The following is a 17962-nucleotide window of genomic DNA, read 5'->3' as shown; positions in this document are numbered from 1 at the left end:
GACCCCCCCACTTCCCCAGCCCCCCGCCCCATGGCTGAATCGAATCGCCACCCGAAGCTTCGCACAGCCCTAAGAGATAGTTAACTAGCAAGTCTAAAATTAAGCAGAAGGCCTAATTTGCATTCAGAGAGGCATTCGTAAACTACAGCTAAGTCTTTTAGATGCAATAGTTCATTCATAGTATCTGCCAATACAATTGATGATACGCAATTGTACACAGCTGCCATAAACTTACCTGCCACCCCAATAATATGCCATAATGCAAACAAGTAGTCAACAACTGGATGAATAGCAACTGGCTCAACCCAAATAAAACTAAAATGATAGTGGGGGAAACATTTTAAATAAGCATACTCACTTCCCATCTAGACAGTGGTGATGTGTTGGGGGGCGCACGGGGGTCATCCTAATGACAAAGGATCAAAGCAGCCTGGCTGAAAACAAACTCCTCAAAGAGGTCAGGTTAATTCAAAGTCTGACTACCAGTAAGGAACATTACTCTTCCATAAATGGAAGGAAGCTTCAAGGGGGCTGGAATGGTTCATAGATTCACAGAAGTTTTGGGCTGGAAGGGACCTCGCAAGATCATTGGATCCAGTCTCCCTGCTCTGGGCAGGAAAGACTGCTAGGGTTGAATAACCCCAAGAAGGTGTGCAACGAGTAGAAATGTTTACATACAGCGATGCATAGAAAATCATAATGTAGTTAGTTATTGTAATACATGCCTCAAACTTGTAACTGTAGAGTCAAATTCTCTCCCTGCTTTCAGATCTGCAGCCCAACTTTCTCATTAGGATTACACAGGTGCAGTAATTTACTCCAAAATTTACCCTGACAAAGTTTACTGCTGGAGGTGATGTGCAAGAAGGATAAACAGGTGCAACTCAAAGAGCCCAGACACACCTTTTGGGCAAAAAAAAATATTTTTGTTAAAGTACCAAATAAAGTTCCAAATTTTCCACTGTCTGCGTCTCCAAGAACTGCCTAAAGCAGGATTTTGGTCCACAATTTGAAAACGGGGTCTGCTGCAAGGCTGTGGCACAATGCTGCCTGCACCCATACTATTTCCAGGTCAGGAAGGCAGCCATGGGCAGAGCTAGTCCCACTCACAGACATGGCTATACTACTGAGAGGCACTGCTAGTTTACCTGGCCCAGTGCCACATGAGAATAGGCCACCTCTCCAGCTGGAAGCAACATGGCCACATATATCTGGTGCTACACCTGTGCTAATTAGCTCTCAGAAGACTAATTAGCCTGCCCATAGCACCAACTTAAAGGCTAAGTACAGACAGTCAAAAAGCCTGAGGCTGAATTGATTCAATCTTTGCAGGTTATTCTAAGGCATGTAGATTGAACGAATAAGCAAGTGAACAGACATTCACTTTTGATTCTGGGAATGTAGCCACATGCCTGCAGCGGTTCAACCAGAAGCTGAGAGCATGCTACTGCACTCCTCCTGGATGAGCTGGAGCAGACATTTTGGGCCAAAGCTAGCCCGTCCACCCTACAAGTGGGAGTGTGCGGGGAAAATGCAAAGCATCCTGGGATGCTAGGGGACAGTGCAAACCTGAATGTGGAGTGAATGTGGGACAGAAGTTCAGTAAACCAATTTAACTTAAATCAGTTAAATCTGATACTACATCCATCCAGGTCTATCTGAAACCAATTTTAGCGTTTTTGAAAGTGGTTTTTGTGCACTGAACTTCTGTTGTGTTACAGATTTGAACCAGTTTCTGATCACTTATACTGGTTTATGTGTAATTTCTGTCCCTAGCCAAAATGGCTATACAAGCTATAGAGAGGTATTTACCTGTGTTAATCTGAAGTCAGGTAGAAAGTGGGGTAGCTTTGCACTTTATAGATGCTCTAAATCAAACTACTATAAACTACTTCTGGTTTCAGAGGTTTGTAGTGAATCCATAGATTTTGCTCCTCAGAGGTTGGGCATGTTAGTATTTCCAGTCAGAGCAAACCTGACATGGAAATCAGTGTATAATAAAACATACTAGTTTTCACTTTGCTAGCTCTAGACATGTCTGTTTTCAAATAAGAATTCAAGTTATACAGAGAAACTTTCCTTTTGCATGGCTACAGAAGGCCACAGATGACAAAATGCTGACCTGCTACACTGAAGGAATACTATAGGATTTTGGGGCCCTACATTAAAAATCTGAAAAAATGTGCTGAAGGTTGAATGCTTTAATACCCTCTTCATTTTGTGAATGTGATGTAGAAAAAATGACTCCCAACTTTTGTCACAAGCTGATTTCTAGAGTGAAAAGAATATCTAACTTTCCTGCATGTGAAGAAATACTTCCAAAGAAATTTCAACAATTAGTTTATTACATTTATTAATGGCAGAATTACCAACAATTCCTATACAGCCTTAAACCATTATTCATATTAGAATTCTTCACATTAGAGGTCTATTTTTGGCTGAAATTTAAAAAATATTTCAAACACAGTTCAGTCATTTCTGAGAACATTTCACCAACATTCAATTCTTCCAGATCTTTAATTGAGAAATTCTAGTGTATACATGCTTTGGTGGAAGGAATTTAAATTTACTAAGTGGGATCAGAGATTTGCTTTTTATTGTTCCTGTGAAAATCCATCCAGTGGCTCAGTTGTAATACTTTAAAAAACAGTTACTTTTGTTCATACTCAGTAGAGGCTTGTTAGAATTTAGCAGCTAGATTTTTAGAAGACTACCTGGATTGAAGACAATCTTTCACAGAGCTGAAAAGGAATTTCCTTTTAATTGCTCTTCCCAGCTACTACAGGCCACTAGCTCAAGGCATCAGAAAGCACTAATTATACTTGGGAAGTGTTTGTGGGGCCATTCTCTGCTAATGGCAGGTCCATATAAATGGCAATTGAGACACTGTCAGTTAACAGAGAAGCTCAAGCTTTGTTGAAACATCTTGTCAAGTGTGATAGCTTTTGGGGGGGGAGGTAAAGGGGGGTGTTTGCCAACATGAAAATTTTGGAAACTTAAGTTTTAGTCAATATAAGAAAACAAAAAACAAGTTTTGCAGTAAAACTTTCATTTTTAGCAAGATTTTCAATTTCTGAAATTAGTTTTTTTAATGGATGTAAAAGCCAAAATACATTTTCCCCCCATTAATTTTGTAATACATTTTCAGAAGAAAAAGGATAGTTTTCAAACTATCCTGCATAAAACTATAATTTTTCCAACCATCTTTACCAGTTACTCTGTTAGTTCCACTGGTAGATCTCTATACAATCCAATCTGGTTGATTTCCCGTATGAAACCAAATATGATTCCTCACTGTTGACCCTCACATATACTCCAAGAACCAAGAAAAGTTTGAAGAACCAGTCCCACCAAAATAAAATAATCGCAAACACAAGAAAATGTTAATTTTTAATAGCAAATTCAATAATAAAATACAGAAAAGATATGAATGACTGAACAGGACAAAAGACTCAACAGGACATAAACAAATGATTTAAATGGATCTAAAAAAATAACAATCTTGTTAATATTTGAGAGAATTTAAAATGAATTTATCTAAGTCTTAAAGTTTTAAAAAGCCTCTAACAGGTAGCCAGCCAGGGCACGTCCAGATGAGTGGGGAACATGTGGCATGCAGAGCTGCTCACTGCATGTGCCGCACATGCAGGCATTCCTTGCGCTGCTAATTTGCAGCAAGAGTGGGGGAAGAGGGTTGACACCAGGAGATGCCGGTGTCAAAAAACCTGCGCCCAAATAATGTGGGGCAGAGCCTGGCTGGCCAGAGCCACACTCTGGCTGCTGGCCAGGCTCCCTGCTGCCAGATCACTGTGGCTGCAACCCCGGGAGGCCCCCAGGTAAGGCTGCTGGGTCACCCCAGGTGCTGGCCCCAGCCTTGCCTCCTTCGCCCAGGGTAATGTGCTGCATTGCCAGAGTGTGCGTGCATGGGTGTTCCCTGGGGACAAGCAACAGTGGTATATATTGTGTCACTACTGTTTGTCCCTGGGGAAATGCATGTTCTCGCTTGGGGGGATGCGTCCTCTCAGACTGTGTACAGATATTCAGGGAGGCCCAGGGACTGGGGCCAGGGGCTGGACTTTACCAACCCTGGGGCTGCTCTGGGAACTGCACAGAAATTCAGGACAGTTAGATCAGTCTAAAAATGGCCAACTCTATCTAAGTTGAATGTACCTCAGAGGTAGACTTAATTTAGATCAGGTCAGTCATTTTTAAACCAATCTAACTGTACTGAACTTCTGTATAGTTTGCATTTAGATCCACCTAACTAGTGTAAGGTCCATACCTGGGCGAATTAAATTAGATTGGGTGGCCATTTTTAACCCAATCTAATCTCCCACTAACCACCTTGAATGTCTGTATGCAGCCTTAGGGAGAAGGACTTTTCCCCTAGGTTTCAAATTAAGTTTTAAAAGAACACTTATTTTAGTTCATTGAAGATGGTCTATTCAGCAAGAACTGTAGGTCAAGGCTAAAGAGAAAAGAGTCTGAGATTAACCCAGATTTTTATACTCTGTTGCCTGGCTAAAATATGAAAAAGCTTACCAAATAAAGTTAAAAAAAATAATAAAATCATTCTGAATATGTACTATTCCAAATAATATTCATATTATATTTTTATACCATATCTAAGCTGATCTGGTCTAAAATTAGCCTTGTTTAGCATCAAAACATTATATATAATCTATGTGACCTTGAGACCTTTAGCCTAGTTTTTTTTCAATCCACGCGTCTTGAATTTTCTGAAATGGTTCACACCCAGTAACATCCTGTGGCCTGATAATTCCTTTTGACTCTTCTTCTCTAACCCAAACTTTGGTCAAGAGAATGTAAGGAAACTCTTACCATACTGACATCAAGCAGCTAAGGGTCTAATATAGACAACACAAATTTTTTTCCAGTTCTGAAATCACTTAAAATTATGTTAACATATTTTTTCTAAGGTTCAAAGTCAAATGCCATTCAGTTAAGAAATGCCCAAATCAAAAAGTTGATTGTACAACCCTGTTTTTTTCTGCTTTATGCATTGGTATAATATGAACTTTTATGACAGGATCACACAGTTTCCCCCTCCTCTCCCCTCCAATCCTGCCTTATTCAGTGTAGAGACTTTCAATGCTCATGGAATGAATCAAGACTGTGTGGTGAAAGGGGCCATTGTCTGCAAGACTCTTGCCTCATTTGTTGTAGCAATTGGAAGGTGTGCACTGAACAAGACAAGAAACTGCAAGAAGAGAAGAGATGTTTTCATTGTTAAGATAACTGAATGCCAGGCAGAACAATTGTCTGCTTTCACATCTCTTATAAATGTCTTATATGATGCTGGCAAAAATCACTTAAACCAATATTATTTTTGTACAGGTTTTCCTCATGTTTAAGGTGCCCATAATGAGACACCTGAAATCCAATTTACAAAACTGGTGAGCACTTACCATCACAACTGCCACCAGGCGGAGCCGGACTTTAGGCATATGGACTGCTGAAGATGCTGCTGTAATTTTAATATATTTAATACCTAAATTCTAAATAAAGTTTAGCAAAGCCTGAGTCCATGACATGGAGAGGCTTAGGGTCTGATTGATAATTTAATGGGATTCACTTTTGGGTACAAGGAGTCAGACAGATGCACATCAGTGAAAAATTCTAGCCCAACTGATGATCTCTCCAGTGAGTACACAATTGAGCTAAAACTATAATAGTCATTCTACAGAAGCTCAGAAGATAGCTGGAAATGAGAAGTAACTTTAATCCCTAAACATTTTTTAACAGCTGTAAGTATATACAAGAATTGCATAGACTTCCAGAAGCTCCAAAAATGCCAAGAATGAACAAACCAGCATCTCTGTGGGAAGAAGAAAGATTTTTTGCTATGCTACATAAATATTTTTACATGAATTAGTTCCCCTTGAACAGTAAAGTTTGGAAATCCAAATAAGAATTAAATAAATAATTAAGATTATATCATCCCCACATATAGAAGTGGGGTAATACCTCAGATTTATTACGGGCTATGTAGCAGCACATAGAAAATACCAGACTTTCTCTCCTTTTTAATCTTCTCCTATTTTTGTGGAGAAATTATAAATAAACAACTGTAGAACTAGCTACATATTGATTACTGAAAATGTAGTTCACTCACCTTATTCTGGCTATATGTTGCTGTACAGGCTGATGCTGAAAATGGTCAGGCCATTGATGATGAAGGCAGAATGATGGGGAAGGCTGAAGACAGCAGGCAGTCTGATACATGGGTGTATGTTTTTGGCAAACAGATGCTGAATACTCAGCATGTGGCTGCAGGCAGTGAGAAGTCATTGCAGATGGTCCTGTGCTGCCAGCCAGCGAATTACATTCTTGCCTATTGTTATGGCTACTTAAAGGGTGATGGTATGGGCAAGGGTGGCAACATTGTGTCAACATCTGTTGAGTTCTTTGGTTGTCTAAAGGCAGAAAAGATGGTTTGATTGTACCATTCAGTTGCAGGCACCCATTTGGACTCACTTTTGATCTCGCTGCTTCCTTGGATGGGAGGTGTTGGGCTGCAATGTCTCCATCACTGGCCGCAACGATACCAGGACTGGTAGCATTAGACAGAACGCTACCATTGCTTAGAATCACAAAATCATTATTGGTCTTGCTCATGGCCATGCTCCAGCTTCTTGATGGATCTGCAACGTTTCTAGAGAAAATTAAACAAACCAAAGTTGGCAGGAGGCATTTTTCAGTGTTAAAATTTCAAACAATTTACACTGAAAATAGTAAGGCTAAGTACAAACAGTCAAAAAACCCAAGGCTGAATCAATTCAATCTTCACAGGTTAGTCTAAGACAGTGGTCTCCAACCTTTTTAAATAGGAGATCACCGTTGGCTTTTAAAAGCAACCCAAGATATACTGTGCGCAACCTACGCCACCCTCCTCCCCCGCCCACCCAGCAGGAAGTCTGTGGGGCGGGAAGGGGTGGAGGCAGATCAAGGCAGAGGGAGAAAAAATTCTCCCCTTCTTTTGGGCAAACAGATGCCAAAAATTCTTCCCCTCCCCCTGCCACTTCCCCCCCTGGATCTGCTTGTGGGGGGAGAGCAGGCTCAGGCTGGAAGGCAGCATTGCACTCGTCATGGCAGGGAGCTGGGCAGCGCAGCATTCAGGCTGGGTGGTGGTAGCAGTGCTGGGAAAGGGGGCATGGCGACTACAGCAATTTTTCAGGTGCCTACAACCCCCCACCCCCACATAGCCCCACTCCCAGTGCTGCCGATGCCCAGCCTGAGCACAGCTCAGCCCAGCCCAGCCCTCTCAGGCTATGTGCTCCCTGCCCCACCCTGTCCCCACACCCCCTGGACAAGCCGTGTGTCCCATGTCCCAGCTGTACAGGGCCTGCCCCTGCTCCAGCCCCATTCCCTCCCTCACAGCTGCTGCAGCCACCCAAACTGCCCAGCATTCGTTGGGGGGGGGGGGGGGCCACCTCCCCCCCCTTCTGTGCATGGTGGAGGCAGCTGCCACTGTGGGCTGGGCTTTTTGCCCCAAGCCCCACTGCAGCTGGCCCAGGAACTGCCCCACGCCATTTGTGCCCCGCTGCTGGGCTGAACCTCATCTCCTACCCACCCAAAGGCTGGATGCATGTGGCATCAGGCCACTCCCAGGCAGGCTGCAGTGGGGTTTGAGGTGCAAAGCCCAGCCTGCAATGACAACTGCCTCTGCTGCACACAGATGGGGCGCATGTGTCCTCCAGGGCCTCCACCAGTGTGCACACAGGGGTAGGAGCCACCCAGGCAAGCCACCCGAGCTCGATCCTCCCACCAAACACCTGGCCATGGCCGCACTCATGTTACCCCTGCTCCTGCCTCTGCGGCACTCTGTCCTTCACTGCGGGGGCCTCGATCTGGCCCCCGCCCCTTCCCTCCCTCATGGACTGACCTGTTAGGCTGGGGGTGGGGCACACGCGTGCATGCACGTACATGCTCAGCCACCCCCAGCCTCAGATCAACTCCAAGAGGCTCTGATATTGACTGCTATCCTAGTCTAAGACACTAAATCTGCAACTCCAATTGTGTAGGAGGCATTTTGAATATTTAAGTACACTAGTAATCTCTCTGCTATTAAATACTCCTATTAAATAAAGTATTAATATGCATTATTTTATAACCTATATGCTTTATATCTATAATAAAGTGTGTTAAATAATTAAATTTCTATTAAAACTATTATTAAAGCATATTTGCTTTTTGCTATTTTGTTTTCCCTAAGCATTACTTTACTATTCCATATTTCTTTCTTCCAAGAATCAAGGACAATCTGTCTGGAAAAGCAAAGCCTAGATTTTTAAACTGGATTTTTTAAAATCTTAAACTCGCTCACCTACGCTGTTGCAGAAACAGTTAAAATAAGGATAGCAACAAATATATGAGAGAAGCTGTTTTCATCATTATTAGAAATGTATCAGATTAAAATAAAGAGTGCAATTGTGTTATAACATCATCTTCTACAATTTTAACTAGTTAACAGGATGGTTGGGGTCTAAAATTTATTTTATTTAACTGCTACTCTTCACTAAAGAAACTAACCATCCTCAAAATATCACACAGCAATGACATGAACAAAGCCTCCAAGATGTTACAGCTCAGATCAGCATTATAGTTGAGTACCACCAAGTTAATTTTTTTTCCAACGAAATGGTGAGCATTTGATAGTTTTTGGCAGTGAGCACTGAGGGGACAGAGTAGACCCCTAGGGGCAACTACAGTATAGGCAATGGCCAGCAGATCTGTGCAGTTCCCTCAATGCCTGTTACCCTAACACTTCCTCCAAATGTCCCTGCAGCTGGATGCAAATAGCCCTTTCCAAAGCTAGATTCTGGGGTCCCAAATCTTGCCTCCTTTTCAGGAAGTTACGCTGTCCAGAACACTTTGCATGAACAAGGGAGGCAGGATGAGCTCTCCCTAAAAAGAGAGAGCATCAAGCAAAGAGAAATTGGAAGCCAGTGGTAAGCAGCTGAAGGGGTGTTTGGAAGGACTTTTTCTTCTTCAACCAAAAATTTAAGTTAAGTTACATAAACTGCTGAGTGACCAGACCAAAATGTAAATAGTTCATATGAATGTTGGCTATCTTTCAGTTATAACCACTTGTGGTTGAGAGGCAGTGGTGCACACTTGAGCTTGCTGGAAACAGATCACTTTTGGTCAGTATAAAGACTAACTGAAAAAGGTACTATTTATCAAACAGACTTTAGTGGAAACTCAGGTAACCATCAAAACCTTGTGCTGCAGTTTGCTGAGCCCTTTGAACAGTCAGTGGCTGAGACAGGACTGCACAACAGAGAGCATTTACCAGCTGTCAGACTGGTGGTTTTGGTCCCCACTTCCTCATCCTCCACTGAAAATCAAGTTTATAAATATTTTTAAGAGATTTTTTTAAAGGCTATTTAAAGAAATCAGAACACTTCAGTTCATCACCTGTGTGTAATATAAGCTATAATAGGATTACAGGCTCTGTAGTAAGACTCAGTATACCTAGGACAACTGGTATATTTTTCCAGTGTATTTCTTTTAAACTAAAACTACAAAAAAATCTCAGGAGTAAGTCATTTTATTTAGCTGACTGTGGAACTCTCCCTTCTCAGTGGCAACAATTTTGAGAGCAATTAGGATGTGCATTGTGGTAAAAGCACTATCTTAAATAACAGAAAAGGTATTACAGGCTAAGGTTTTTTGGATTTGCCTGGATTTTTTTTCCTGTTTGTGCACTGTAAATAGTTCATAAGTATGTACATTGGAGTGATGATGACTGAAGGGGGCTGGCCTACAGCCAAGCAAAGCCTGGGATGCAAGCAACAGCTAATTTGCCTCATTTTTTAACCACAATTATGTTTCAAGGAGAGGATTTAAAAATAAGGGAGAGAATATTATTTTGATCATTTAAACAACAACAAAGGCCATCAAATACCGTATTTATTCAAAATAAGAATTTGTTTCCCAAGATACTTTTACAGGGTCCTTGCAAAGAAAGTAGGTTTTATAGTATAGCATTAAAAATATTGCATGTTGTTTCATAAAGAGAAATCAGATTTCTACGCCTACTTCAGCCACTTTAAATAATTAAATGCATCACTAAAAAACTTGGTGTAAACAGCATGACAAGTTTAAGTGAGAGGCTTAGTCAAAGGCCTTGGATTTTAAAGACAGACGTGACACAGACAGACAAAGATAGATAAGAAAGAAAATTTTTAACTAGGTTTTCCTCTCTTTTACTGCCAGTGGACATGTGAAGTACTGAGAATTTCCAGCCAGCTGAGCTATTTAACGGGCTGAACACTAATACTGAGCAGAAGGTGCTTGGCGCAGTGGAATGCGGCCCATAGCAACCCCTGGTGCCGTGTCTCATCAACGTAACCAAATCCTCAACTCGGAAAGTGAAGGAAAATGCAATCCCCTGAAAACGCTCCCTGCACTATTTGTTCTGGATCATACACAGAGCCAGCCTCCTTGCAGAGTTAATTTCAAACAAAAACTAGTCGCAACCTGACAACATATTTGAGAAAATATCCCTGTTTAGCAAAAGTCCAATTCCTCAAATTCTTTTTGCACATCCCTTTCCTCTGTCCCAAACAAGTCAAGCCTGTTTAAAACTTTTCCCCAGCACAGAAGTGTAAATTCAAGTGGCTGGTTTAACCTTGTCTCTGTCTGAAGAGACAGATTAGTTATGTGAAATACTGCTGTTTAAACAGCCTGGTTTTCTCCTGAGCTTCATGGCCGATTCAAAGAGGCTGCAAAAGGGGACAGATCTAGCTGGACATCCAGAAAGAGAAAGCTCTTATTGAGTTGTTTGCCAGCATTTTAGGAATTTTGCATGCTTATTTGTTTATTCATGGACATTATTGATGTGGTGGTGGTTGATGATGTTAGCTATTTTTGAACAAGAAACTGTACTGAATAGATATCATTGCTTAGAACTCCTGGAGGTCACTCAAAGATAAAATTTCCTTATTCAATAATTCATTCAATAAGAAAATAAGGTGTGTAGATATATCAAATGCCCAACTATTCAAGAGGCTGAAAGCAGCTAGCTTTTGGTTTTAAAGCTTGATGCATTTATAGCATACAGTTACTGGGTTCAATATTGCTTCTTGAAGCATGATTTTTTTCTTGGTATTATTTTTCCACAGCAGTTTAATATCCTACAATACCCACGAAGGTTCTGCTTATATCAGTGCGATACACGCAGAACCTTTATCAGCATCATGATTCAAGTTACATGGGAAAGATGAACAGATAAACTTTTGTACGATATTGCTAACAACTATTTCAAATATGGGGTGGAGAGGGCAGGCTGCAGGGAGGAGCAGGCAGGCGGGGGGCAGGCAGACACAGAGGGGCAAGTGGCAGAAGGGCAGACACAGGGGGAACAATGGACAGAGAAGTAAGGGGCGGGGGGGTCTGGTCTCTTGCCCCATCACTGCTTTCCCCACCACAGCAGCGGAGGGGGGATGAATTTAAGACAAACTTCTGCTAATTAGATTCTATGCATGGAAAATTATAACACATTTGCATGTATAGAATCTAATTACTGGGGAGCTGCCTTGGATTCATGTAAATACAGTAAATGTATTTCAAAACATTTCATAAAGAACTGTTAAGCATTTACACCAGTGAGTCTCAACCAGGGTGTCATGGCACCCTGGGGTCCCTTGAGATCCTTTCAGTGGTGCTGTGGGGTGCCACACAATGTTAGTACTGTTAGAAGTACAAACATGATTAATAAAATAAACCCAAGGGAGTTTAATCAGGACTCTCGAATGTTAAACACATTTTCCCAGGTTGTGGTCTTTTTGAGATCTTTGCAACAAAAGAATTGCTCTATTATTTTTTATAGTTAAAAAGAGTGAAAACGAAGATCTGGCATTTTCCAAGGAGTGCCTTTAGTCTATCAAGGGGTGCCTCAAGCTGATAACAGGGGGTGCCTTGCATATAAAAGGGTTGAGAACCACCAGTTTACACAATGTGCATCAGCAAAAGCAAGTGGCTATGATGCAACAGTTTACACACAGCCTTGGAAACTAGCCGCTCTTATTAGAAGGAGTTCACTGGGTTTGGACATTACACCTGTCTACTGCTAATAATATTAAGTGATTTGGGAATTTTCAGCCTCTGCTAAAGGCAAGCAAACGAGCATTAATTTAACACCTTCTGCAAGAGTCAAACAACATGTTATTCTAAGCAGATGCCATCTCTGCCTGAATGTCATTTCTCACTAGAAGTGTCACTGTGTTGAAATTCAAAGTCAGTCTCCTAAAAGATTATTTTTTAGACGCTGGTGAATTCAGGGTCAATGCTACTACTTGGCATTAATTCAAAGTATCTTACTGTTGTTCAGCAGACTACTTGTGAACTTTTAAGCAATCAAAATCTTAACAGATCAAGCTAATGTATTCTTTTCCTTTAAGTCTTCAGAAACTTCTGGATTTTGTCCGTTTTCATAGAGATTCCCAGGAATGCATCTGCTTATCTAGAACATTAGCAGTCTCGGAGTGAGTGGGACTACCTTGTACGCTTAAGTAAGGCTCATGTTTAAGTGATTTGATTAACTGAAACTTCAAAGAGATCAGTTAATTCAGGGTCACAGAAAAATAAGAATTTGGGTAATATTTTTATTCATTTGATTTGACAGAATTTCTTCTTTCATAAGCTGAAACAAATTACCAGACTTGATGAACTAAAGGACAACAGTCTACCCTCAAAATGTCACATGGACAACTGTGCACCCTCTTCATCAAAATTTTAATTGAAATTTCCACGGACCACTTATGATGGCCTCATGATGGAGCTACAGACCTCAGCTGTAAGACCAGTGAAATAAAATATCTGAAGTTAGCACCTGTCAAGACATCTACATTTTGCCCCCCTCAGTTAATTCTATGGATCCTAACTGAAAAATTGGTGGCAGTGTTGTGTTTTGGGTTCAAACTGTAAGTTTAACAACTTTTATAATTCAAGCAGAAGGTAAGAATAATATATTGTGGTATTCTATTCTTCTGTACCAGATTCTGGAATATGCACAGACTGACAAAGAAAAGGTAACGAGTCAAAACCATTTCAGGAATAGAGTGGAGACCAACTATTTGTAGCACTGACATATATGGAAGCTACTATGCTTTGTAAGGACAAAGTTACATAATGACAGTTTTATAAGTGATCCCTCTATTATCTGTACAGTTAACACTAAACACTGCTAAACACTGCAAACCCTTCAGGAAGTATAGTAATGTTGTATACCATGTCAAAAGTATGTAGGATTTGGTGTTCCCTAACTAGCATGTTCTCTTCGGACTTGGATTAAGTTCACCTGTTACTCTGGCTGCAATTGAAAGAATTTTTCTTTGCTTTAAAGTTTGTTTTTAAAAAAAAACCCCACAGATTTAAAAAACAAACAAACAAACAAAAAAAACAACCCCAACACACATTGGTTCAACAAATACCATCTGGACTAATAATGCTTGTAACTGAGAATGAGAAAAGTGCAAACTCAAATGGGAATGACGTAGTGGAAATTCAGTAGAAGCTGTTGTGTAGCATAGATAATTTATAGATCTTTCAGAGAAGTTGGGAAACAGCTACTTGGTTTATTTAACCATTTAAGAAAAAAATACCTTAACTGTTGCACCAAAATAAAATCCAACACTCTTAAGAGTTTGTCCCTTCAATATTTAAGGCCAGATAAAGCTCAGATTGTATTTTAAAGCATCTAAAACTTTCTAGAACAGAAGCTGTAGACAACCTCCAGATACCCAGTCAATTAAAAAATGATTGGGGGGGTTTTATCCCTGATGAAGGAGGAGCACATGATGATCCTGATAATAAGCATGACAATTAGTGATAAAAATGCATTGTCCTGACAAAAGTGTGTCCCTAACAATTTAATCCTAAATGTCATAAAAATTAGTAAATTCCTAAAGTGAGGAACATTAACAAGCCCATGGTTATCCATGAGTATCCCCTTCTAATCAAACAGTATAAGAGATGTACATCCCCCAAGACCCTCTACAGATTTTTAGCCTGACAAGCGTGTAACTTGTTCTCTGGGACAAACTTTTCCTATATTCCATTTGCTGTGCCATTCAATGCACAATCATTCTGTACAGGATTTTCTCCACCTCCCTCCTTCCCTCCCCCCCCCCTTTACACTTGACCTTTTTTTTTTTTTTGCCTTTTTCTCAAAGTTCACAAAAAATAACAGGTGGTGCCTGGTTTTTGATACTGGCTTTTGTAAGAGATGTCTAGCTATCTATCAGGGCAGTATTCTTTACAAAGTCAAACAACTTTATATGCTTTATGGCCGTTGATCTCAGCTTTTGGCTTTTGCCTTGACATTTTTAAAATTCCATAACATCTCATTTTTGCATGTTCACAATATGTGGGAGTTGGTTTCTCACAATTTCCTGATTCTTGCTTTTTGAGTTTCGTAATACACTGCTAGTGCCTCCTTGAAAAGTTTTCATTATGTAGATATGGAAACCTTAGCATACATATATTTTATAGTGCATGATGCCTGTTAAAATATCTTTTTATTTTTTATTCCATAACAAATGTGAGTTGATATCACTCTCAGCAACTTCTAGGGTACTTTAATTTTAAAAGATATTATATACTCTTCAAAATTCACATTTTGAATACACAAATCTTAAATGTTTAATGCTGTTTAAATTATTATGAATGCAACTGCTTCATTATGTATCCTGGATAACACTGCATCTTTTTCCTGTTTATGTATTTCGTGACTGTATAGTAACTAAGCTGACACTAATTAAATTTTCTAATTTCTACCAATTAATAATTACTCAGCAATTTAAATACTTGAACCATGTAGTAATGAATAGGGTGCAATCCTAGAGCCTAAAAGATTTACAGAATAAAAAATGATTCTCTTGCTCCCCTTTCCATAGTCAGTATCTATTACACTGTTGCCTTCACCTTCCTCAACAGCCTGAAATGCTAACAAGCTGGTCTGTCTTGGACTTGAGACACCATGATTTCATTTCCTATATTGCAGGCTGGGTCAGGAATTGCAATTCCTGTGACAGGGAGTTTCCAGATGTCACAATGCCAGAATTGTAGATCATGCTGCAGATGGGTACCGAATGAATCAAGCTGCCAGTAAACTGACATCGGCAGGAATGACCCACCATCAACAGCAGCTGTAAGAAGAGTGGGAATCGGGGAGGAAGGCACAGGAAAGAGATTTTAAGAATATTTCTCTCTCTCTCCTGTTATTAACCAAAAGTTTACATGCTGAGCACAAACAATGAAACACAGCAGACCATTTATAGGAACTGTTTGTAGTGCTTTGACATCACAGTCTCACTTCACATAAATTATACAAAAAATAATTTTGTAGGATCACTCAAAACTACTTAGAGAGGATTTTCCACTCTTTACTGCACTTTGTTTTCAATGCTGTCACATTTGTAATTTAACAGAAACTGAATATTTGGAGAGGAAGAAAAGTTATAACCAACTGGTGCAAAGATAAGGAAAATTTTAAGTAGTTGCAATTATAAAAAAGGTACACAGCTACAAACAAGTATGACCACTGCAAAACATATTTAGTTAAAAATACATGTATTTTTTAGTAGGAATACCTCATCACAGTTTAAGAGCAAGGAAGGCAATAAAACTCACTGCCTATGACTGAAGCATTGTCATTACCAAAGTCTTATTTACACAGCTTTAGTGACTTTCCATTACCATATAAAGGACATTTAAGTTTTTAAAATTACTAATGCTCTGATTCAGAATAACTCTACCCTATGTACACTAAGAAAAGCCCCAGAATATGGCTCTTTTTCCTGTGTGCAAAAGGAATTACGTACATTGAAAAATCCATAAGAAATTTTCTATAAGGGGTTAATGTTTAAGCTAACCTACCTCCAGAATGACACCAAAAGAAAGACCCTTGCTTGGATACAGTTACAGCTATAATAAACTACAAGCATCTTGTTGATAAAGTTTTGTTATGTAATAAGTAAAAAAAACCCCAACACCCCCCTATACTTTAGAGATTCAGTTATGACACAGCAGTGTTGCACTATTGGTCTTACAGTATAACATGCCCACTAAACACTAATAATTATGGTATTTTATACCAAATATTTTTGTATCAAAATTTCAAAATGAAATCATGTTTGAAAATCCTGAAGATCTGTTGCTAATTACATTATTTTTCTTTCATTTTGAAAGAAAATCCACCATATAAGTTTTGCAATTATACAGTAGATTAAGCATGCAATAAAAGTGATAGATACAAATATCAGACACATCAAGCAGAGATGTTTTAGCTGCTAAACTGTTTACCTGCTCAGAAATAAAACGCATTGTCTGAGGAAAGATTCAGATATTTTATCAAGGTATTATGTACAAACATTCAACATTCTCTGCCATTCATTCTAAGATTAATTTATTTGCATCACACTTTTCAACGCACTTCATCTCCAAATACTTCTCAGAAACAACTCTTCAGTCCCGCATTAGTTGGATTAAGATCATGAAAATGAAATGAAAAGCTATAAACAGTGTCAACAAAAATCAACCCACCTACGTTATAACAACAGTGAGAATATTTGTATTGTGCAAGACACCTAAGTGTTAACAATTTTCTGTTCCAGGCTCAAATGTTTCTATCCGGCTGTAGTCACCCACAAGCAAAGGAGTCTGCTTTTGTTACTGATAGGAGAATATTTTCACGCAAAACAACTGAACATACGTGACATTCTTGGTTCAGTCTACATGAGTGATGTTTTCTGAAATAACAAGCTGTTTTAGCTATAGCCTACAATATAATGCATAAAAATATAACTGGATTTTAAATACATTTGTATGTCAAACACTTTCCATGCTTAGTAATCCCAATTAAACAGATTAACCATTAAAGAAAGAAAAGCTACCTTGAAACTAAGGTATCTCCTCCAAGGCACAAATATCGTCTTTCATGCAATTGTCCTGAAGCAGAGTGCGGCTCGGGAATTGCTCAGACAGCAGCAACACAACAGAAAGCAACAAGCTGGCTGAACCTGCCCTACAACACTGCAGAGACAAGACTGAATGACAAGCACACGCAGATTGCCTTGAATTGGGCACGTTAGGGGCTGGAACTTGCAGTGTTTGCTCTGCTATAGGACCGCTAAGTTTCTTGCCTACTTAACCCTCAGGGGCAAGGTCTTAATAGTAACAGCTGGTATGGTAAGGGCTTGATCTCAGCACAAGGTCAGCAAGCCAGGATATGAAGGTGACATGTAATTTCTAGCTTTTTCCTGCTTCTATAGGAGTATTCAAGCAAGTGCTGCTGTTAATTATAACTTTCTTTGATCTTTTTTATTTCAGTTAGTTAGTAGATTAAGACCATGTTAGATGGCCTTATTTGCTTTCTTAGGTTTATTTTAACTGCTATTCAGATTTGTATCACATCACTGTATTGCTGTTCATATTTTTAAGTATACTGCAGACCCACCTTGCTACGTAACTGTATACATCTCTATGTACAGTGAAAAGTAAAACTGCCTTTCCTATTTTGGTAGGAAGGGGCAATAAAAGTGGATGCAACCCTAGCTCCTGAAGCAAGCTACATTTATTTACTTATGTGAAGGGAAATAATTTGTGAAAACTAGGACACCAAGAACAGAACTCTTTCACATTTACTCTGATCCTTTCCAATCCCAGTATATTCTGCAGCTCTCAAAAAGAAAAACAAGCAAACAAATTAAAAATAAAACAACCCCCATCCAAAACAAGTTATATATGGTGAAAGATAACAAGTCAATGTCCAGAATCTCATTTCTGCTTATGACAAAGTTTATAAATTGCAGTGATTAAAAAGTAAAAGTATTTTATTTTAAAAAAATCGTAGTCATTTAAAAACTAAAAACTGCTGTCTGTAAAACCTATAAGAATGTACCAGTGCTCAAAGTACAAGCAGTAGTGTATGGGG

At 39.5% G+C, this 17962-nt stretch overlaps 1 protein-coding gene across 1 annotated transcript in view; it reads right to left on the bottom strand.

Annotated features, from left to right (window-relative positions):
* DISP1 (dispatched RND transporter family member 1) overlaps positions 1-17962 on the bottom strand; it is a 123774-nt gene that overhangs the window by 52621 nt on the left and 53191 nt on the right. The window contains 1 exon segment of the mRNA XM_025210637.1: positions 6137-6676. Within this exon segment, the coding sequence (XP_025066422.1) occupies positions 6137-6676 (540 nt within the window).

The sequence above is a fragment of the Alligator sinensis genome, unplaced genomic scaffold (assembly GCF_000455745.1).
Source record: "Alligator sinensis unplaced genomic scaffold, ASM45574v1 scaffold266_1, whole genome shotgun sequence".
NCBI classification, from domain to species: Eukaryota; Metazoa; Chordata; order Crocodylia; family Alligatoridae; genus Alligator; species Alligator sinensis.
Note: the sequence above shows the minus strand (reverse complement) of the source record. Positions and strands in the feature narration are given on the sequence as shown.